The 24,427-nt window shown below is 49.5% G+C and overlaps 1 protein-coding gene across 2 annotated transcripts in view; it reads right to left on the bottom strand.

The window, feature by feature from the left end:
- LOC147900056 (Metallopeptidase M24 family protein) overlaps nt 1-24,427 on the bottom strand; it is a 158,621-nt gene that overhangs the window by 23,610 nt on the left and 110,584 nt on the right. For both annotated transcript variants that reach the window (XM_087376873.1, XM_087376871.1), the window contains one exon: nt 22,565-22,606. In XM_087376873.1, coding sequence (XP_087232999.1) covers nt 22,565-22,606 — 42 coding nt within the window. The remainder of the gene's footprint in view (nt 1-22,564; nt 22,607-24,427) is intronic.

The following is a 24,427-nucleotide window of genomic DNA, read 5'->3' as shown; positions in this document are numbered from 1 at the left end:
AGGAATACATCATGCAAGAATGAAAAAGAACACCCTAGAAGGGGCCCATAAAAGGCTCCTCAGCGAACAAGAAATAACCCAAGGCTGAGGCTGAAAGAGCCATCTCAATCCTGTTATGGACTCCAAGTAAAAAGGAATATAGCCCTCCTGGCAGCTACTCGAGAAGTCCCCTGTATGCTCATCCAAATGACCATCAACGTATCAATAGAAGCTGTCCAAATACTTGCCAAGATGTGAGAAGGGTGGATCTTGCATCCATCCAAGGCCTCTGTGCATCTGGCTCTCTAGATATGCCACGCTGAAATACTTGCCAATATCTCTTACGAAGAATCCATAGAAGCATGTATGGGCCTGAAGTGTGAAAAAGGAACATCATCCAGAGAGCACAACTCAACTACATGTCATTGTATTGAGAGAGCCCAAGAAGAGTCATGCCTCTCATAAAAGATCTGAGGCCCGGAAAGAGAGAGCCAGGCCACCGAACCCCAAGTCATAAAGAAGGGGAAAGGAGAAAACAAACTGAAATTCCTAGCAATCTCCTTCCATATATCCTCACCTGTCTGCAATCCCATAGGCAATGATTAATAGACTCCACGATAGAACAGCACTGGGGAAAAGTGGAGTCCTTCCTCAAACCTGGACCTCCACAGGTTTACTGCAATCCCTACATGATTAGAAAGCCAAAAGAAGAGCGTGATTTTTTTATTCCATATGGATTTCCTCCAAAAACCACTCAACAACGAGATTTTGCCTTGCCAGTAGCCGATACTCCTTACATCTGACCACCTCCTCCCCTGGACCCCTCCTCCCCCCCGGCCGGTTGCAGCAGGCTTATTCTCTTCTTCTGCCTCCCGCACTTCCCTTGGGTATGGACTTGACCCCAAGCCTTTGGACAAGGATAAGGCCATGCCTCCCCCCCCCCCCCCCCCCCGGTCAGCAGTCTACGGCCTCTTCTTCGCTTCAGCAATCCAGTCCCCCCAGTAGGACTCTACCTCTTCGTGGCAAGTGCCAAGGGGAGATGGCGGGTCCCCTCAGATTCTAGCTTTGAATCTCCACCCTAGGCATCTGTTGTACTCAAAGTTTATGGCGACCCACCAAGAGTCACACTTGGGTCACGTCATGGTCACCTCAGCAACATGCCAAGTTGTTAGACCTTGGTCAGACCTTGGTCATACCTAGTCGCAGCGTGTTCACATGTGTTCACATCTTGGACTTGACATGGACATGACTTGGACATGACATGACTTGACATGGACATGACTTGGACATGACATGGACTTGACATGGACATGACGGAAGCAATACATGACTGAAGGGTGCCAAACCTCAACCTCGACTCACCATGGTCAAAGTCAATCATAGGGAAGTATTGGCGCAATGGTACGCGGGATACACCTGTTGGTGCACATGGGAAGCAGTCCATCAGTTAAGAGGCATAGGTGGTGCACCAACCCTCTCAACCAACTAGTGTCAGGAGCGCAGGAGAACACATGGAGCACGGGATTCACTGACCCAGGACAGGCTGGAGTGTTGCGGAAGCCATCAAGGACAGAGCGGCCCACAAACGGTGGAATGGCTAAGGATGGCTAAGGGTGCAAGAAGGCAACCAATAGGAAGAAGGTGTGGAGATTGGTAGCGCGGGGGTGGAGCAGAGGAAGAGAAGGTGAAGAGGGGGAAAGGAAAAGGGGGAGGGACATTCTCGCAGGGACGAGAGGCGGGAGTGAAGGAGTGAGAGGCTAGAGTCAAGAGCTCGCCTCGTGTGTATCTTCGGGGAGTGTATCAGTCATCTTGCTCTCTAATGAGTTATGCTACTTCCCATCTCTGCTCGCTACTCTAAAATCTCTTTTCGTTGTGTTCTCCTCCCCTCCTCTCCCTTCACCTGGTACAACGGACCTGTGTCATGTGGTTGAAGTTCCTTGCTGTTCATGTCGAGGGATGGCTTTCATGATGTTGTTCCGCTTTGGGTCTTCTTCTTGCTCACATCACTTCAGCACTTGTACCGCTTGTACATAGTTGACACCATCTACCGCTTGCACATAGTTGACACCATCGACAAGCACTCACCTACGTTCCATCAGTGACACTTATGGCACGTCTTACTCGCTTCTCGCACCAGTGGCCCTAGGCCTCCGGTAATACTTCCGGAAGTAAGTGTTAAGAAACCCCCCCCCCTCAGACAGTTTATGGCGATCACGGTGGGACACTGCTGGTGTTGAGTAGCACGAGTGAAGTGGTGATCTAGGGTCCTAGAGAGAGGTCTTATGCCGAGTAGTTCTGAAACATTTGAAGGAGCTAGTGAGAGAACTAGGAGGTACTTGAGGAGAGTGGAGAAAAGACTTCCGGCAGACCAAACTAGGTACAAGAAGCATTACGTGCGACGAAAGTTTGCGAAGTCCTCAACTCGAGCACAAAGTGAGCCCATTGGAGCAGTAGCCAGAGCAAGTAACTTCATCGACACTCTCATTGACTTGGACCAACAAGAACCCTGGTGGTCAGATCCGGACTCCGGAGAAGAAGAAGTGCAAAGCGGAGAACAGGTGAAAGAAGAGGGTACTAAGGACGAGGACTCCTCAGGGACTCATCAAGGTCAAGGCAGCCCCTCTCCTCCTCCTGCAACGATGTCTTCATCAACCACCTCTTCTACCGGAGTGGTGACTCCATCTGCTCCCGCCTCAACCTCTTGTGGACAAGCTACTACCTCATCTGTTACGCATAGCTCCGGGCTCCTAGCTAATCCCTCTTCTATATCTATTCCATTGGGGGGTACTTTTGCTCCGGCCATGCCTTTACCTGCCATGATGGTTTCATCTCCCTTTCCATCCACACCGGTGTTGCCTTTTCCACCACCTTCTTCCTTCCCTTCTGCTTACTCATCCATGACTTCAAGTCCGTCCCTCTCTTTCCCAAATGCTCTCCCATCCTCTTTCACCCCCACATCTTCCATGTTCTCACCCTTTCCCTCTGCAACACCGAGACCCCCCACTTACGCCCTACCATCTGGGTACACTTCCTCTATGACTACATCAGTAGTGACTTCTCCATTGTGGTCCTCCACAGGAGGGGTTGTCGGGGTGGTCTCCTCTTCGGGAGCACCAACACTCATTACAGCCCCATCGGGACTCCCTCCAACTCTTGCATCCTCTCCAACCTCTCGGGTGGGGATGGCCCCCTCTCCAACCTCTCGGGTGGGGACGGCCGTTCTCAGTCCTCCAGACAGAGCGAGACTTCTCGAGCTACTCAACAAGGTCCACGTGAAGACTCAAAAGTTCAAAGGCCACCTCCATGAAGATGCGGAAGCTCATGTGAGGAAGTTCCTCACAGCATGTAGAGCTAAAGGTGTGGAGAATGAGCATGCGTTCCTTCACATCTTTCCCTCGTCATTAGAGGATGCTGCGGATGTATGGTACAGTCAATTTCCTCCGGACCACTTCCAGACGTGGACAGACCTAAGGGAGGAATTCTTACGCACTTTCAAGTTGGAAAAATTCGAACACATGATTGTCCAAGAGTTATCCACTGACACCATGAAGCCTGGAGAGAGCATCTCTGAGATGTACACAAGGATGAGGGTCTTGGCGGCAAAGATGTCGGTGCCACCCAATGACGCCGTCATGAAGGGGTGGTTTTTGAAGGCTTTACCCTCCACCATTGCTATAAGGCTGGTTGACAAACTTCCTGAACACTACAAGAATTTCTGAGGGAAGCGGTGAAGATGGAACGGTCCCAGTTAAGTTTCGCCTCAACACCCGCTCAGACCGCCCAACTTCCGAGAGAAGAGGGCTCACAGGCATGGCAGCAACTCAAGAAGGAATTAGAAGAAATCAAAGAAGGTCTGAAAGACAGAACAAAAGTGGATGGACCGTCACCCTTTGAAGCTCAGATAAGAAGTGGTCTCTCTGGTGCACGGACTGCAAGGGTTCTGGCCATGGCTACTGGGAATGTCCATCGAAGCGTAAGGTACCCACCCCAACCTCCTTTTGCACATTTTGTGAAATTCATGGACATGATGCCTCTGAGTGTAGGTATCTTAAGGGGTTGAGGAAGCTTCTGCCGGAGTATCCAATTGGGGAGCCACTGGTGGCTACAATCAACAAAGCTGCACCGACCACTTCAGGGCCAGTACCCCTAGCTTCAGCCCCTGTGAAGGCACCTGAACCACCCACCCACCCTATCATTCCACCTCCACTACTTCCTAATCCTCCTAATCCTCCTTTGCTCCAAGCTCCTACTCCTAGTGAATTTGGGGCTCCATACTTCTACCCTCCGCCCTACTATGCACAGTATCAACCACCTATGTCAGGGGGTGGATATGGACCCCCTTATGTTCGCGGTCGACGGGGTGGGTTCCGAGGTGGACGTGGAGGCAGAGGTACCAACTTTCGCAGGCCCATCATGTGCTATAGATGTGGCGAGTATGGCCACTACCAAGATGATTGTACACAACCATTTGGGGGACCCTCTTGTACACAGTGCAACACAAATGACCACTACACCAGAGATTGTCCCAATGGCAGAAGGGAATTAACATCGCAAGTCAACATGGTTGATGTAGTAGTGACGGGGGAGGGTGACAAACCCCATTTGATTGGTGCAGTGTTGGGAGCTGTGACTAGGTCACAAATGAAGGGTGACAGTAGTAAGGATGATTCAACATCAATATCGGAGGCCTCATCACCAACTAACACCAGCTCAGTCACTAGAAGAGCATCCCCACCTCCTTCCCCCAAGGTGGACAGTGGGCACAAGACTACATCGCCCTTGTCCTCTCCTGTAACTGGATTAGAAAGGACCCGAGGGGCCCCACAGCCATCAAGACCTATCAATAGCTCTAAAACTACCTCAGCTCCAAGTGAGCAATCTATGCCTTCAAGGTATCAGGAGGTGATCAGGAGTGTCACCAAAGATCTTCAATCTAGTTCTGAAGATGAAGGAGTCACACCTCAGTTTCCTTCCCGCAAGTCCAAAATAGTGAGGTTTGCAACAGAAGTGACAACTTCAGGGCAAAAACGTGAAGAGTCGCAGGCAGGCCCATCCACCTTCCACTCAGGAAGCACAATGAAGCAAGAGAAGGAAAAAGGGGTGAAGCCTAGTAGTGCCAAAGAAAAGGGGAAATGGGTGATGGGAGAGTCACCACAGGAAATATTGACTGAGAATCCAGAGGCACCTCCTCTCCCTCGCGTAAGCTTCGACCCTCGGCCAGAAGCTCGGCGGATGAAGGCACAAAAGATTGCTGCTACTGTCCAGCCCTATTCTTTGATGGATGACTTGATGGATTTTAGGCCCAATATCACCTTACGACAACTCTGTCAATTGTCTCCACATATCAAGCATCAGACTATTGCATTTGTGAATCGCATGCCAGGAGGGCGCCAAAGGGGATCTGTTCAGGGCGGACCCACGCCAGAGACAGTAACAGTTCAAGATGGAGTAACACTAGACAATTGCTCAGCCTATGCTGCCCTCACATGTGAACAAAGTCCCAAGCTCGCAGTGGAGATCAATGGGGTGGAGCTGAAAGATGTTTTCTTGGATGGTGGGGCAGCAGTAAACATCATGCCGAGAGGTACTCTTCAACAACTGGGTTTGAAATTGACAACTGACGTACATTTCCAAGTACGCATGGCGGATCAACGCAAGGTGAAGCCTATGGGGGCTGTAAAAGGTGTTCACATGAAGATTGGGGGAGTTACATTCCTGTCCAATTTTGTTGTACTTAATATGACAGAGGGTGAGCAGACTTATCCTCTACTTCTTGGTAGACCATGGTTACGCTCAGCAAAGGCCATTCAAGATTGGTCAAGTGATGAAGTTCGACTACCTTTGGGATCCACATCCTTAGAAATAGACATGGTTACTGGAAGGGCTCGCCACCGACCTGTGGAACTTGGGGAAGAGGATTTTGAAGAAGAAGAAGGGGTGGAAGAGGAGCGATGGGCACTTGGGGATTGGCCCCTACAGGAAGAAGAGTTGGGCTATGTGGAGGACTCACCCTTCAAAGGTGAAACCGATGTAACAGCGGCACGAGACGTTGGTGAGAGCTTGACGTACTTGTTGGAACATGCTAGACCAGATGAGGAAGAAGCTGTCATCTTGGATTGGATGGGGGCCCTGGGATCCTTAGCCATCAACATGGTGGAGTTGTGTCCAGAAGAGGATCCTGAAGCCCATTTTGGTACTTCACGGAATGCGCAAGAGGTGAGCCAGGAAGCCTCTTCCCCACCTGGGTTGGCTGATCTCATGTATGAACGGATGCCTTTTGGCCTTCTTAATAATCCCCACATGTATCAGCGAATGATGTCCGCAAGTACCAGACCAAGTGGTGGGGAGGCCACCAGGGTGACTCAAAGACAAGACCATGAAGCAGCAATGGAAGCAATGGATGCACACGACATGGATGCCTCACACCAAGAAAATGACCATGGGGTCACAACAGAGGAGGAAGAGGATCCTATGCAAGAAGATGATGAGCGAGCGGAGCATAATGATGGACCTGAAGAGAACACTTATGAATCTATGGAAGAAGAAGATGACCACATAGATCATAGGCTGGCTGAGCACAATGATGGTATTGGAGAATACACTCATGGATCTGCAGAAGAAGAGGATGATCCCCTACTTACTGATGTCACTCAAAGGCAGGAGGTACCGGAAATGACTCTTGGAAGGGTTATTGAATCCATTATGCAATCTGACCAACCTAGGAGGGGTCAAGAGGCCAGTCAATTTGAAGGAGCCGTCCACATTCACACTGGAGTCTGGAACTTCAGACCTTCAAGGCAAGCCCACAGCATACAGGGAGAAGAAGATGTCGCGGACCTTGTTCTACTCGACTTATATATGTCAGAAGCTGACTCCCCAACGACACAGGAGGTTCATGACACTACATACGAGGTGGTTGGACTACCATATAGAGGAATGCTCAAGCAAGCACAAAAAGGAAAGAAGAGAATGGGCCCAACTGTTGCCTCTACATTTCAACCATTTCCAGAACACACCCAACCGTCCTATCCGAGCTCTTGGATGGAAGAAGTAGTGGGGAATTTTTCTCTAGATGATTCTCCTGCGCACCCAGCAGTGGGAGTAGAAGAACCGAACAACTCCGCATCAGGAAGCATACCTCAGGTTGACCATGCCAGGGATTGGAGGTATCTGAACATAGGGACAGAAGACCAACCGCGACATCTTAAGGTAGCCAGTTGGGTCTGGGAACATGACTATCTCCTTGCTGCATTGTCTGATTTTTTTCAAGAGTATGTTGATGTCTTTGCCTGGTCATATAAGGATTTAAAGGGAGTACCCACTGAGTTTATGGAACATCGCATCGATCTATATCCGGAAGCCGAGCCGGTGATCAGGGGACCATATCGCATGAATCCTAACTATGGCAAGGCTGTCCATGCTGATATTCAAAAGATGGAGCAAGCAGGGTTGATCTACCCTGTTGACTACTCCGAATGGCTTAGTGGCATCGTAGTGGTACCCAAAAGAGAGACTGGAAAACTCCGAGTTTGTGTCGACTATAGGAGTTTGAATACCGCCACACGTCGGGATAGGTTTCCTCTCCCCTTCACTGACAGGGTGCTTGAAACCGTAGCTGGTCATGCTCTTTTCTCCTTCATGGATGGATACAGTGGGTATAACCAGGTTCGGGTGCGAGAGCAAGATCAGTTAAAGACTACCTTCGTCACCCAATGGGGAACTTATGCTTACCGGATGATGCCTTTTGGTCTATGCAATGCACCGGCCACGTTTCAACGTCTTGTCACCAAACTTTTCCAAGAGAACATCGGAAAGTTCCTTGAGGTATTCTTGGATGACTTCTCTGTGTTCAATGGTAAGAATGCTTCTCACCTCGAACCTGCTATTCAGACTGATCATATGAGTAAGTTGAGGTGGGTTTTTGATAAGTGCAGAGAAGCTAGGTTGTGCTTGAATCCGGACAAATGCTTCTTCCTCGCCTTGCGAGGGGTCCTCCTTGGCCACATCGTCTCAGCTAAGGGAATGACCACGGACCCAGCAAAGGTGGAAGTGATATTGACCTTGCCTATTCCTCGCACACCCAGAGAAGTCAAGTCTTTTTTGGGACATGTGGGTTATTATAGAAGATTCATCAGGTCCTATGCCGACATAGCGGTGGCGTTGACGGAACTCTTTCGGCAGGAGCAGTCCTTCAACTGGTCGGCACCTCAACAACTGGCGTTTGACAACCTCAAGGATCGTCTAGTAAAGGCACCCATCTTGCGGCAACCTCAATGGGATATCATTTTTCATGTGCATGTAGATGCAAGTGGGCTGGCCATTGGGGCGATATTGGCCCAACCAGATGAAGAGCACAAACTCGACCTGCCTGTGTACTTTGCAAGCAGACAACTCAATGGAGCAGAAAGAAACTATAGCACCACTGAACGCGAAGGCTTGGGCATGGTCTATGCCATGACAAAGTATCGGCACTATCTCTTGGGCAGTAAGTTTATCATCATTACTGATCATCAAGCTCTCAAGTATTTACTGAACAAACCAACGCTTGGGGGGAGAGTGAGTAGGTGGATTCTTCTATTTCAAGAGTTTGACTTTGACATCCTAGTGAGAGCAGGCCGATTACATCAACCAGCAGACCACTTGTCAAGGATCTCTTCAGGTGAAGCAGCCATAGGAGTTGATGATGACCTTCCAGATGCGGGCCTCTTCCGTGTCGATGCCACAGTACCAAAAGATGACTGCCTGTTTGCGGTGGATAGCTGTCCCCCATGGTATGCAAACATTGTACAATTGTTGTCTACAGGGGAGTTCTCCAAAGGGTTAACTCCAGCACAAAAGCGGAGGCAGATTCTTCAGGCTGCTCCTTTCAAACTGATCGCGGGTCAGCTGTACAAGTTGGGGAAGGACCACATATTGAGGAGGTGTGTGCTTCCTCATGAAACACAAGACATCCTTCAGGAGGCTCACTCAGGCATGGGGGGAGGTCATATGGCACCAGAGGCCACTGCTAGAAAGATAATGCGCTCTGGGTTGTGGTGGCCAAAGCTATTCCAAGACTGCTATGCTTATGTGCGCCGCTGTGACTCATGTCAAAGAGGGGGGCCGAAGCCTACCCGACGGGAGTACCTTCCCCTTCAGCCATCCAGCCCTGTACCCCCCTTCTATAGATGGGGATTGGATTTTGTTGGACCCATCTCTCCTGCAACTCGAAGAGGGAACAAGTATGCTCTGATTGCTACTGATTATGGCACTAAATGGGTGGAGGCTAGGGCCGCGAAGACCTGCACTGCTCAAGTTGTGGCCTCATTCTTGTATGATCAAATCATTTCTAGGTTTGGATGTCCTGTGGAATTGATGAGTGACAGAGGTACCCACTTTCTCAATGATGTCATCGCTGACCTCATCACCCAACTGCAAATTGTTCACAAGACCTCTAGTTCATACTACCCTCGAGCCAATGGTTTGGCCGAGAGCTCCAATCGGACCATGTCTCATATTGTGGCTCGGTTATGCCTTCATTCCTTGGCAGATTGGGATATTCTACTACCAGCTGCTCTTTTTGCTTACAGAACCGCATACAAGGCTAGCACTGGATATTCACCTTTCCAGCTAGTTTACGGCTTGGAGGCGGTTATGCCCTATGAGTTCCACATGAAGACCACTAGGGTCATGGCAGAGATGGATGATGACTTGGAGGCATGCACACTTGAGAGATTATGGGATCTTGAAGCCTTGGATGAACATCGTCGTGAAGCGATCCTGGCTCAGGAAGTCTGGCAAAGAAGGCAGAAGGCATGGCATGACAGAAATCTCAGGAAGAGGGAATTCCAAGTTGGCAGCTTAGTCTTGTTATATTCCAGTAAGTTCCTGAAGCATAAACCCAAATTTGTCAGTGGTTGGACAGGGCCCTTCTTTATCACAAGGATTATTCCCAGTGGAGGGGTTTATTTGGCCACCTTGGAGGGCAAGAAGTTACCAGCACCTGTAAATGGCTCACGGGTAAAGAAGTATCATCCACATTGACTCTCTCTTTGGATAAGGATTTCCATTCCTATTAGTTGAATTTCTATTTATTCAAACCACAACAATGTATTCCCTTTCCTAACCCTGTCAAGCTTCTACTCTCAACCCCGTTGCACTCTTTGGTGAGAGACCAAAAAAAAAAAAAACTGAGTTTTCCTTCTCTGGCAAGGCGGAGATAGCCCTTGCCTTCCCTGACACACCCTCCTCCTTAATCCTTCTTCACCTCTCTGTCACTCAGGTTCACCTCTCTGTCACCCAGGTTCACCTCCAGGTCACCCCTGTTCACTCCTATGTCAATTCCCCATGTTCACCTCTCTGTCACCCATGTTCACCCCTAGGTCACCCCTGTTCACCTCTAGGTCACCACTGTTCACTCCTATGTCAATTCCCCATGTTCACCTCTCTGTCACCCATGTTCACCCCTAGGTCACCCCTGTTCACCTCTAGGTCACCCCTGTTCACTCCTATGTCAATTCCCCATGTTCACCTCTCTGTCACCCATGTTCACTCCTAGGTCACCCCTGTTCACCTCTAGGTCACCCCTGTTCACTCCTATGTCAACCCCCCATGTTCACCTCTCTGTCACCCATGTTCACTCCTAGGTCACCCCTGTTCACCTCCAGGTCACCCCTGTTCACTCCTATGTCAATTCCCCATGTTCACCTCTCTGTCACCCATGTTCACTCCTAGGTCACCTCCAGGTCACCCCTGTTCACTCCTATGTCAATTCCCCATGTTCACCTCTCTGTCACCCATGTTCACCCCTAGGTCACCCCTGTTCACCTCTAGGTCACCCTGTTCACTCCTATGTCAATTCCCCATGTTCACCTCTCTGTCACCCCTGTTCACCTCTAGGTCACCCCTGTTCACTCCTATGTCAATTCCCCATGTTCACCTCTCTGTCACCCATGTTCACTCCTAGGTCACCCCTGTTCACCTCCAGGTCACCCCTGTTCACTCCTATGTCAATTCCCCATGTTCACCTCTCTGTCACCCATGTTCACCTCTAGGTCACCCCTGTTCACCTCTAGGTTACCCCTGTTTACTCCTATGTCAATTCCCCATGTTCACCTCTCTGTCACCCATGTTCACCCCTAGGTCACCCCTGTTCACCTCTAGGTCACCCCTGTTCACTCCTATGTCAATTCCCCATGTTCACCTCTCTGTCACCCATGTTCACTCTTAGGTCACCCCTGTTCACCTCTAGGTCACCCCTGTTCACTCCTATGTCAATTCCCCATGTTCACCTCTCTGTCACCCATGTTCACTCCTAGGTCACCCCTGTTCACCTCTAGGTCACCCTTGTTCACTCCTATGTCAACCCCCCATGTTCACCTCTCTGTCACCCATGTTCACTCCTAGGTCACCCCTGTTCACCTCCAGGTCACCCCTGTTCACTCCTATGTCAATTCCCCATGTTCACCTCTCTGTCACCCATGTTCACTCCTAGGTCACCCCTGTTCACCTCCAGGTCACCCCTGTTCACTCCTATGTCAATTCCCCATGTTCACCTCTCTGTCACCCATGTTCACCTCTAGGTCACCCCTGTTCACCTCCAGGTCACCCCTGTTCACTCCTATGTCAATTCCCCATGTTCACCTCTCTGTCACCCATGTTCACCTCTAGGTCACCCCTGTTCACCTCCAGGTCACCCCTGTTCACTCCTATGTCAATTCCCCATGTTCACCTCTCTGTCACCCATGTTCACTCCTAGGTCACCCCTGTTCACCTCCAGGTCACCCCTGTTCACTCCTATGTCAATTCCCCATGTTCACCTCTCTGTCACCCATGTTCACTCCTAGGTCACCCCTGTTCACCTCTAGGTCACCCCTGTTCACTCCTATGTCAACCCCCCATGTTCACCTCTCTGTCACCCATGTTCACTCCTAGGTCACCCCTGTTCACCTCCAGGTCACCCCTGTTCACTCCTATGTCAATTCCCCATGTTCACCTCTCTGTCACCCATGTTCACTCCTAGGTCACCTCCAGGTCACCCCTGTTCACTCCTATGTCAATTCCCCATGTTCACCTCTCTGTCACCCATGTTCACTCCTAGGTCACCCCTGTTCACCTCCAGGTCACCCCTGTTCACTCCTATGTCAATTCCCCATGTTCACCTCTCTGTCACCCATGTTCACCTCTAGGTCACCCCTGTTCACCTCTAGGTCACCCCTTGTTCATCCTTGGTTCACCCTTGGTTCATCCCTCCTTCAGCTTCATTCAGCCTCATTCACCTCTATAACACCCTGATCCAATATCCTATACAAGAGAGAGAGTAAAATTCAAACTCCAATTTTCCCACGTTTATTCAAATATTTCCTCTTGCCCACACCGCTTTTTCTCTCACCTACCCCCTCCCACCAAGGCTATATTTAGCCACCAAATTCAGCGTCTGTCCTTTATCTCCTAATTCCAACCACTGCTATATTTAGCATCTCGCTAAAACTCTCCTAATTCCAACCACTGCTATATTTAGCATCAGGCTAAACTCAGCGTGGATCCTTGGGATCAGCTCATCCACCTCCCCCACCGCATCTTGCAGCCCACACATGCTAATTTTAGCTTACTTTTCTAAAGATGGATCTCTTCGTTATATATTTATGGCTGTTTCTCCCCCCTCCAGACAACGAAATCATACGCAGCCTCCCCTCCCTCCTCCTCCTGCAGCCTACGAAATCATACGCAGCCTCCTCTTCCTCCTTCTCTGCAGCCTCCCTCCAACGCTTTCTCCTGCAGCCTCCCTCCTTCTCCCTCCATCGCATATTTCCTGCAGTCTCCTGCAGCCCCCTCCTTCCCCCTCCATCGCACATCTCCTACAGCCACCCTCTGCTGCAGCTCCTCCTTCTCTGCAGCCTCCCTCCAACGCTTCTCCTGCAGCCCCCTCCTTCCCCCTCCATCGCACATCTCCTACAGCCACCCTCTGCTGCAGCTCCTCCTTCTCTGCAGCCTCCCTCCAACGCTTCTCCTGCAGCCCCCTCCTTCCCCCTCCATCGCACATCTCCTACAGCATCGACCCTCTGCTGCAGCTCCTCCTTCTCTGCAGCCTCCCTCCAGCGCAGTCTCTGCAGCCTCCCTCCTTCTCCCTCCAACGCTTCTCCTGCAGCCCCCCTCCTTCTCCCTCCATCGCACATCTCCTACAGCATCGACCCTCTGCTGCAGCTCCTCCTTCTCTGCAGCCTCCCTCCAGCGCAGTCTCTGCAGCCTCCCTCCTTCTCCCTCCAACGCTTCTCCTGCAGCCCCCCTCCTTCCCCCTCCATCGCACATCTCCTACAGCATCGACCCTCTGCTGCAGCTCCTCCTTCTCTGCAGCCACCCTCTGCTGCAGCTCCTCCTTCTCTGCAGCCTCCCTCCAACGCTTCTCCTGCAGCCTCCCTCCTTCCCCCTCCATCGCATATCTCCTACAGCATCGTCCCTCCTGCTGCAGCCTCCCTCCTTCTCCTGCAAGCCTCCCTCCAACGCTTTCTCCTGCAGCCTCCCTCCTTCTCCCTCCATCGCATATTTCCTGCAGTCTCCTGCAGCCTCCCTCCTTCTCCCTCCCTCGCATATTTCCTGCAGACTATCATCCTCCCTCCTTCTCCCTTCAGCGCAGTCTCCTGCAGCCTCCCCTCCATCACCTTCTCCTGCACCCCTCCTTCTCCTGCAGGTTCTCCCTCCATCGCCACCCTACAACTCTTCCTCCATCGCCACCCTACAACTCTCCCTCCATCGCCACCTTACAGCTCTCCCTCCCTCGCCATCTTGCAAAACCCTGCAGCCTTCCCTCCAACACCTTCTCTGCAGCCCTACCTTCATCGCAATTCTCCTTCCCCCTTCTTGTTATCACCTGGCCAGCTCCCCTCTCATTAGCACCTCGCAAGCTTCCTCTCTAGACCTCCTCATCGACTCCCCTTCTCGATTATCAACTGGCCAGCTTCCTTCTTGCCTCGTCATTCACGCCCCTTCCTTTCCTGCTTCCTTTCTAACTTTCGTGCTTCTCCATCAGCTTCCCTTCTTATCACCATCAGCTCCCCTTCTTGTCACCACCTACCCCACTCTCTCGTTCTATCTCTGTGGGCTTGCCAAAGCCCTCGACAGCAGCTCCCCTACCTCGTCACCAGCTCCCCTTCCCTTCCTGCTTCAAGCCCTCGACAGCAGCTCCCCTACCTCGTCACCAGCTCCCCTTCCCTTCCTGCTTCAAGCCCTTGACAGCAGCTCCCCTACCTCGCCACCAGCTCCCCTTCCCTTCCGGCTTCCTTTCTTGCCTTGTCATCACTCACCTTCCTGCTTCGTCATCAGCTTCGTCTCCTGCTTCGTCATTAGCTTACACTTTACCTCTTGTTCTTCTTCATGCTCGAGAAGAAGTCTAAGTATAAGCCGAGGTTGCCCAGAGATAAGCTCTTCATTCCTTTCTATACCCCCATGACGTCTCAGGCAGCCTCTGCAGTGCACATGACCTCACCCCTGCCTACAGCCTCAGCAGGGCTGTCTCAAGCAGCCTCTACAGTGCACATGACCTCACCCCTGCCTACAGCCTCCGCAGGGCTGACTACATCAGCTAGGCCGACTTCATCAGCAGAGCCACTTCCATCAGCAAGGCCAACTTCATCGGTAGGGCCGACTTCATTAGCAGGACCGACTTCATCAGCGATACATTCCCATCTTGGTCCGGAGATCACTATCATCTCGGATGGTGAGCCACCGCAATCAAGACAGCAGCGGGGGGTTCTTTTCCACTCCCAGAGCTCCAGTGCCTCCTCTTCTGACCATGGGGGCTCAGATTACACCCCCTCTGCACGGAGACCACATTCAGAAGGGTCGGGTGGGCCAACGGAGATACAGAGCCCTTCGGTAACCACCCCTCCCCTCTCCCACGTTCGGGTTATGTTTAAACCTCTTCTGGATCCGAACCTCAAACTATCCTCCGTATTGTCATCTTCCGAGATCCAGACCCTCAGTCTAACTGAGTTCGACAAGGTCATCTTCCCTCCGGTGGATGTGGAACTGTGTACAGGATTCATCAGATCTTACGACTATGTCACAGACACTTTTGAGTTCATGGGCTCCAGGCAGCTTCTCACACCCAATTTGGTCTCACAGTACATGGGGCTCCCTGCTCTCCCTATTCAGCCTCCTTCCGACGATTCACCACATCTCCTGTCATTCCTTTCACAGTGCAAACCCAACAGGAGGGGATATGATTGCAAAAAGGTTTTGGAAGGTGGAAGCCGAGAAGCAGTGATCACACGCTACTTCTTCACTCGCTTCTATTCAGCACCCGGGCATTACTACATCACGAAAGGTATCCGTCCTGCTCTTAATGCTCTCTTCACCATCACTCAGTATGATTTTGCATCTCTCTTTTATTCAACATTCCGAGCCACTGTTCGAAATCGCACACGCCGAGGCACACACACATGTACTTGTGGACCTCACCTCACCTACCTCTTGCACCAGTGGCGGGCTGCAACGCCTGCACTTTTTCCTCCACCTTCACATACTTCATCCTCTCCTCACCGCCCACCCTCCGCTCCTATGATCCCCCTCTTGAGATCATCTCCACTGGCCCTTCGTGCGGCCCCAGCATCCTCGGCCTCTGCTGCACCAGTCTTTGTCCTCTCTTCCTCTCCAGTCCCCGTTGCCACTCTTGCTCCCCCCACATCTGCATCTCCAGTCTCCATTCCCACTCTTGCTTCACCCACATCTGTAGCACAGGTTTCTGAGCCATTCCCTCTTGGGCCAGCCTCTGGAGCTTTGCCATCAGTTGCTCATGCAGGAGTCGCCTCTCCATCCATCCCCTTCGAGGCAGATTGTGATTTCCCTGATGATGTTCTTCCGGTCACTCCCCTGCCCTCCTCAGGTCTCACCCACCATGGCAGAACATTACCACTTACCTCACCCGCAGTCATGACCATTTCCCCTCCGATCATCTCATCAGGGTCAGTAGGGTGCAAAGATATGCACCTTAATCCCCCGACTCAGGGGGATACCTCCACAGAAGGTACGGCAGGAGGCACCGTTACAGCAGCTGGCACCTCTGCCCTGGAATCTCTTGATGGAGAGGCATCAGAACGCCACAGGTTATTGAACTTGAATCTTACTTTGGGAGCCACTGGTGATGCGAAGACCCCACCCCGGGTGTCTCGACGACTGACCCCTGAACCAAGTATGGAGGCTGCTGAACAGGACTTACTGGAAACTCGACCTGGCGAGGTTATTTTTGCTGGGGGTAAGATACCTTTTCCAGCGGATTGTCCTCCACTTCCTCAAAATGATATGTTGGATACCTACTTCGCAACCTCCTCGGGAGATCTATTCACCCATGAGGCCCAGATAGAGGAACAGAGCCAGGAACACAAACGGCTGCTGTATGCATTAAAGCGGAAGCGGTCTCCTGTTTGCATGGAGGAGGAGGACTTGGACCAAATTTTCACACTTCCCTTGCAAGAGACAATCGCTTCCAACAAGAAGGTATCCCAAGCTCCAAGCTGTTACCTAGACATCGACACACTGGCTCCAGTGGCAGCTCTAGAGGACCTAGAGCAAGAGGGGATGAAAGCGGCCTTCGAGGAATATGGCGAACTTATTGACATGGCTGACCGAATGACCTATCGGGACAGGTATGCATGGGTTAAAAGGTCCCTTCATATGGCTCAACGCATTATAGATGACAGCTTCATTCAGATGGGTGCCTCCCTCTTTAATACTACGGGTCAGGTTTGCAAGCTTCTGTCACAGAAGCAACACCTCCGCTTGGAACATGAGAAGCAGGTAGCCAGCATGCATAAAGAATGGGATACAACATTGCAAATGAAAACAGCGGCGTGGGGAGCAATTCTACAGGCAAGGGAAGCTGGCTGGAAAACTCAGCAAGACGAGTTTCAGCAAAGTCTTGTAGCAAAGGAGGCAGAGTGGACAGCCACCACGAAAGTTTTGGAGGACCACCATTCAGCCCAACAGGCTCAAAGCCAGCGGGAGCTTGCCGCCCTACAGGACAGATACACCTCACTGGCTGCGGATAAGCTTACTGTGGATCAACAAATGGAGGAGGTGCGGAGTCAAATGAAGCAGATTCGCGAGGCGGAAGACCATCTCCAAGTTTCACATTCCAAGTTGCAGGACAACTTCCATGGGCTGCAAGATGAAAATGCTGCTCTCAAATCTCGATGTGAACAGTACAGGTCTGGCTACCACAGGTATAAATCCAAATACGAGGACATCCGCAACCTCATGGACACAGTCGAGGAAGAGGCACGGACCAGCCCCGGAACCTCAGCACACCCACCACACCCACCCCCTCCCCCTCCCTGACTTTCATCCAGCAAGCAGTAGCTCCTGGATCTTTTAGTTCGGCATATCTTTTTGGAACTTTGTACATTTGGATTCTCATGTAAATAAGGAGTTTGGAGTTGTATGGCCATGAGCCAGTTTCTTTTTTCAGTTTTACAGTTGTATGGCCATGAGCCAGTTTCTTTTTCAGTTTTACAGTTGTATGGCCATGAGCCCTTTCTTTTCAGTTTTGGGATGTCAACCCCAAGGTCACTTTCTTATTTGTACTTAACACTTAACTTTCTCTCACAAGATCCTGGGTCATTCACCGGGACGGTGAATGATAGTGGCGGGGGACCTGTTGTACTCAAAGTTTATGGCGACCCACCAAGAGTCACACTTGGGTCACGTCATGGTCACCTCAGCAACATGCCAAGTTGTTAGACCTTGGTCATACCTAGTCGCAGCGTGTTCACATGTGTTCACATCTTGGACTTGACATGGACATGACTTGGACATGACATGACTTGACATGGACATGACTTGGACATGACATGGACTTGACATGGACATGACGGAAGCAATACATGACTGAAGGGTGCCAAACCTCAACCTCGACTCACCATGGTCAAAGTCAATCATAGGGAAGTATTGGCGCAATGGTACGCGGGATACACCTGTTGGTGCACATGGGAAGCAGTCCATCAGTTAAGAGGCATAGGTGGTGCACCAACCCTCTCAACCAACTAGTGTCAGGAGCGCAGGAGAACACATGGAGCACGGGATTCACTGACCCAGGACAGGCTGGAGTGTTGCGGAAGCCATCAAGGACAGAGCGGCCCACAAACGGTGGAATGGCTAAGGATGGCTAAGGGTGCAAGAAGGCAACCAATAGGAAGAAGGTGTGGAGATTGGTAGCGCGGGGGTGGAGCAGAGGAAGAGAAGGTGAAGAGGGGGAAAGGAAAAGGGGGAGGGACATTCTCGCAGGGACGAGAGGCGGGAGTGAAGGAGTGAGAGGCTAGAGTCAAGAGCTCGCCTCGTGTGTATCTTCGGGGAGTGTATCAGTCATCTTGCTCTCTAATGAGTTATGCTACTTCCCATCTCTGCTCGCTACTCTAAAATCTCTTTTCGTTGTGTTCTCCTCCCCTCCTCTCCCTTCACCTGGTACAACGGACCTGTGTCATGTGGTTGAAGTTCCTTGCTGTTCATGTCGAGGGATGGCTTTCATGATGTTGTTCCGCTTTGGGTCTTCTTCTTGCTCACATCACTTCAGCACTTGTACCGCTTGTACATAGTTGACACCATCTACCGCTTGCACATAGTTGACACCATCGACAAGCACTCACCTACGTTCCATCAGTGACACTTATGGCACGTCTTACTCGCTTCTCGCACCAGTGGCCCTAGGCCTCCGGTAATACTTCCGGAAGTAAGTGTTAAGAAACCCCCCCCCCTCAGACAGCATCCCTTGCCGAGGGAGTTCCAGAGGCTTGGACTTATAAACTACCTTGAGATCTCAGTCTCATATCCTATGGATTAGAGGTGACAGTTTGATCCTGTAGCCTCAAAAAGGAGGCCTAATTGGTGTGGTTGGCTCCCGCTCGTGTCTTTTCTGTGGTTTATAGTTGGCCTCCACACGTGAGTAGTAGTGGACACCGTCCATGTTTGATGCCATGATGAGTAATCAGGTGTATCGCATGACCGATGAGTGGATGGACCTAAAGGGGTTGGATTCATGGTTTACCTATGGTACCTCAGCTCACTTCTAGCTTTGTTTAACCTTGGGAATACCGGGGGCAAGTTTGGCAGTTGGAGTGATCCGCCCGCTGCCAAAGCTGGAGACCACTCACCTTTATTATTGAACACTTCAGCAGTGCACTAACTTGTTTGCGGTAGATGTCCCCTTCATGTTGCAGTGGGAACGGAAGATAGGAATTGAGCATGTCATGACTCTGGTTTTGTCGCATAGATATAAACGACCTTCTTCCAAACCCCCTTTGAAGTCGCAGGAGTTGGTGTTTTTAATGCAGGCTCCCACTCATAGGCGAGCCTTGTTTCCTCCTTCCCCCTCCCTATGAGCTGGACCATGGTGAGTTGGAACATGCATGGACTCCATAATCGTGCACTAACTAGCGACAATATCTACTACTTTGCCAAGAGTTGCAGAGACAAAAAATAGGATGGACCAATAGGTTTTCTCTTGATTCAAAAGAACATGTTTTCAGTAGTGGAGGAGTTTGCATCTCAATGTCCCCGGACGTCTTTGCTCAAGGTGAGCTTATCACAGGTCGAGCCATTTGTATGGGTCTCCTAGTGGGCCAATCTAGGATTGGGATCCTAAATGTGTATGCACCCACTTGTAGACTAGCATCACCCAACCTTGTGGAGGTGGCTAACAGAGTGCCTTCCTCACATCGACTCTTGGGATTGTTGGAGGCAACTTCAACAAGAGTTTGGGGAGGATAAGCAGGGAGAAGCTTCATTCTTTGAGATGCCTGCACTGGAGAGGAGCACTTGCAAGTAGTTCATTTTTGGTTAGTGGCAAAGTTCTCGAAGCTCCCCAACAGCCTACACTTTTCTTTGGATAGAGGAGGCATGATGAACTACTGGAGCGCATCAATAGATTTTACATAGGGGATTGGGCACCAAACAAGGGAGGCTCCACCGGCATTTGAGCAGAGATGTCACAAGAGGTGAGCAGCGATATTGGGATGAAGCATAGATGCCCCCTCTCTTTGGACATTACATTGATGAACTGGCCTCTTTTGTGAATGCATTGAAGGTCGAGGATCAGCTCTGACACAGGCTGCTGTATCTATGCTGTTATATGTTAAGTCAGAATAATAGATGGAGGTTGCTTGCTGTAGCCAATACTCCTGCTAGCAGGAATCACACACTGCATAAATCAGCTCCATCTTGTGCATGCAAGTGTTACTGAAGTAGACACATGCATCTCTGAATATTTCATATGCTCTCTAAAGAGACAGAACCATATACAAAAAGCCCAACTCAAAGCGTGCCACATGGACAGCTTGCTGTTGCTCCACCTCGCACCAAACAGAGGGCTTTCACCTGCTTCCCTACCGTTGTTCACCTTGCTTCAGATGTGTGACCCAACAATGGCCTTCGGTGTCCTCCAAAAGGATCTTCAGGGCAGGACTGTGCTGCTTCTATGTGTGCACTCTTCTTGCTCTTCTCCTTGCTAGAGACCTACAGACATGAGTTCCACACTATGCTGGTATTGCGATAATTCTTTCTATCTTAAATGGTGCGTTGCCCTATCAGCTAGATTTAGATTTAGATGCTCGTTTGGGAGAGACTAAAATGAAATCGTTTAGACTTCACAAGCAGTTGTAGCTTGAATGAAGACATTTGGACTACTTTTTGATTAGCCTTCTCCTTTAGTGCTAGCCTTCGTCATGGCTGAGTTTGCCCTTCACCTCCGAAGTGCCGACAGAAACTCAGTACGAAGACTTTGTATAAATGGATGCTCTAGTATGTGTGGGTGTGTGGATTTGTATGTGTGAGAGCATACTTTTATACTATGGTCTACACCCACTGTTGGGCGCTGATGACGTCAGTGGGGATGTCATAGTAGCTAGTCCCTGCCATGCGTGATGGAGTTTATGGTTTTCAATCTTATTAATGACTCTCGTGAGATTGAAACTGCACTATGTTGTGTTTTTAGAGGATGAGTTTGGGAATGTTCCTAGATTCATCTAGGTATATGCTTCTGCTGTATTAGCGGACATGCAAATTTCACATTGTGAAGTTTTCGTCCAAGTTGTGGCCTGTTGGTATTGCGATAATTCTTTCTATCTTAAATGGTGTGTTGCCCTATCAGCTAGATTTAGATTTAGATGCTCGTTTGGGAGAGACTAAAATGAAATCGTTTAGACTTCACAAGAAGTTGTAGCTTGAATGAAGAGATTTGGACTACTTTTTTATTAGCCTTCTCCTTTAGTGCTAGCCTTCGTCATGGCTGAGTTTGCCCTTCACCTCCGGAGTGCTGACAGAAACTCAGTACGAAGACTTTGTATAAATGGATGCTCAAGTATGTGTGGGTGTGTGGATTTGTATGTGTGAGAGCATACTTTTATACTATGGTCTACACCCACTATTGGGCGCTGATGACGTCAGTGGGGATGTCATAGTAGCTAGTCCCTACTATGCGTGATGGAGTTTATGGTTTTCAATCTTACGAGTGACTCTCGTGAGATTGAAACTGCACTATGTTGTGTTTTTAGAGGATGAGTTTGGGAATGTTCCTGGATTCATCTAGGTATATGCTGGACTCGTAGGCCTCCTTGCTGCTCTACTATGCAGCCAATGGAGAATTTAACCCAGTATGTGCATTTACAGTAGCAAAACTCTTGAAACAATTGTTGTTGGACGCTTGCTCCAATCTGGAAAATCTCAATTGGATAACTCCAATGCAACATGGTAGACAAACAAAGAAACACAGAAATACCCTAATCTTCTACAACACTACTTTGATTGTACTGACTCACTTTGCACCAATTCATATTTTCTATCATTGCCTTCTTTTGAATGAGAGGAGGTATCACGATCTGTGATCTTAAATCCTTTAAAGTCGTTCACTTATGGATAAGATGCATGACTCTGAAAGGATATGCCTTCTCGACAAGACACTTCCTAAGGCATAACCCTTCACAAGTAGACAAGTTTATGGCTTTCATAGGGAGAAACACTTACATTTCTGTTAAAAAAGATACATTCTACACCCTCTCATAAAGGGTCACACCCTTCACAAGAGGTACATGTGTCTTTATGCACATAACTTTGGAAGGTCAAGTATTAAGCTTAGTATCATATTATCTCAGTGTCTATAAAAGTATCTCTTAAAGACTTGAAAATTCTCATTGATCTCCTATTCCCTCTAGAGCACCATTGAGTCGTGGAATGAGAAACCAACACTTCTCACAAGGCAGCTATATAGACTTGATTCAGATTGATTGATTATCCAATTACATTATGTTCATAGTTTCCTTTAAAAAACTAATAGGGATAGTACTTCATAATCTCAAGATTTGAATGCACTCATAAAAAAAAGCAACTTATTGATCAAAGCCAAAAATCTTAGTCCTTGATATAACAAAATCTATTTTCTTTTTTCATATGTAGTTTCTATTTTGAAAGTCCAAGCTTTATGGCAAAAGCTATATCATAGTTCAAGACTTAAAAAACTACATAAATTTTAAGAGATATACTATACCACTACGAATCAATCCTATATGAGTTCAGAACTCTGCATACCAAAACACACTGCTACATTGTATATGCAAAAACCACCCACCTCATATACAATGCGTTGATCATTGCTGAAAATTCCATTAATCTAGAGAAAGGTGTCAAATTGTTAGCTCCACATTCATAAACTCTCTCTCTCTCTCTCTCTCTCTCTCTCTCTCTCTCTCTCTCTCTACAAAATTTCAAAACACAGGAGGGTACACATGTAAGACAGCTCAAGGGTCAAGTGTAGTTGATTATGTGATCACAAACCCACATGCAAAGCACATGATTGATTACATCAAGATCAAGGAGGAGTCTCTTGATTCAAGACCATACAGCAATGTCTAAAGGCACAATGGGGACAACCAATGTTGTGAAAAGAAAAATTAGTACACACCCTAGGCTCAGAATGGACTACGAAAAAGTGTGTATTTATGAGGAGATAAACACAGCAATGGCACAACGGCAAATACCTTTAACATGTCAATAGCTCAAACATGTTTCATTAAAAGCAAGGGACAGGAATGCCATGCAATCATTTCTATGACCTGGATTGCAAGGATGCAAATAGAACTCTAGAAAATAGCAAATCCAACAAAGGAGGACAAAGGCAGTAAGGCACAAAAAAATGATATATCTCAAAAGAAAGAAGCTTGAGATCTTTGAGAAGCTGAAACAAAACCCCAGAAAGTTTTCCGTAAACACTACACAACAACAAACCCGAAGGGTCCATGCCCGACTTCAAAAAAGTGAGCTGCTGCTCCTCCCCGACGCTTGCTGCCCCCTCTCCCTCAGCCCCTCCCTCAGCCCCTTTTCTTTGGGGTTTGATCCTGTCGAGGAAGACAGCCGGACAACGTCACTTTTCATCAGATTTCTAGACCTTCCTTAGGTGTACCATCAACTGCTACATTCCATTGGAGCCGCCTTTGGAGTGGTTACTGAGATCCCCCCACTACCTGAGATGCCTACTTCAGCAGTAGAGGCAGTCAGGTCCGATGGGGTACCGTGTGTTAGGGTCATTGTCTCTGACCCTAACATCTCGGATGACTACATTATGCTTCAGTGTCCAGATGGCTCCTTCTTCAGACAGAGAGTCAAGATTACAGGGAGACAGGATCAATGTAGGATTTGCAGGACCCTTGGACACTTTGCCAGAGATTGCCAAAGGAAAAAGAAAAGACCAAAAAGATCCACAGATGCACCTCATAGCTTCACCCGACCTGGACCTTCTTCACGACCATTTCCTGCCGCCTCATGCACTGCTAGACCTTCGACTTCACAGCCAGGACCTTCAACCTCTCATCCTCGTACTTCTATAGCGCGTACAGGACAGTCAGCACGTCCTACTGCGGTGGTCGCCCGTTGGGTTCCTATCAGAGTTAGTGAGCCAGCACCTCCGGCTACCACTGATAGGACTGTGGACACGTCTCTTCAGGCAGGAGACATCCTTGTCCTGGTTCCATGTGCAGATGAGGCTGCTCTTGACCCTGCTCAGATGCGAGAGCGCTCATCTAGGGAGAACCTTCCTGTAGAGTTCCGTGCTTTACTTGAGGGGAGTGACAGAGTTGTGGCTAAGATCAGGCAGATGTGTCTACCTACACCTGAAAAAGGTGAGGGGATTATTGGTTCCACTCTTCCTTCCGTAGGGCTCCTTCGCACTTCAGCGCCAGAGGTACTTCACAGGAATTCATTTTCAGTTTTGGCAGACTTGGCTGAGTTTGAGGCAGAGGAGTTTGTACCCTCCACGCTTGGGGAGCATATCTTCCAAGACAGAGTTTCCCCCTCAACAAGGGGGTGTGTGCTTTCCCCAGTTAAATTCCCTCCTCGTGATAGGAGGAATTTTTTGCAGGAGAGAATTTCTCCGCTACCAGGCTGGGTAGGATCTTCCATCCGGCCTCCTCCTCTCGTAGATGAGGATTATTAGTTG

The sequence above is a fragment of the Dipteris shenzhenensis genome, chromosome 7 (genome assembly GCF_047967505.1).
Source record: "Dipteris shenzhenensis isolate YYH24624 ecotype China chromosome 7, Dip_SZ_1.0, whole genome shotgun sequence".
In the NCBI taxonomy this organism is placed as follows: domain Eukaryota; kingdom Viridiplantae; phylum Streptophyta; class Polypodiopsida; order Gleicheniales; family Dipteridaceae; genus Dipteris; species Dipteris shenzhenensis.
Note: the sequence above shows the minus strand (reverse complement) of the source record. Positions and strands in the feature narration are given on the sequence as shown.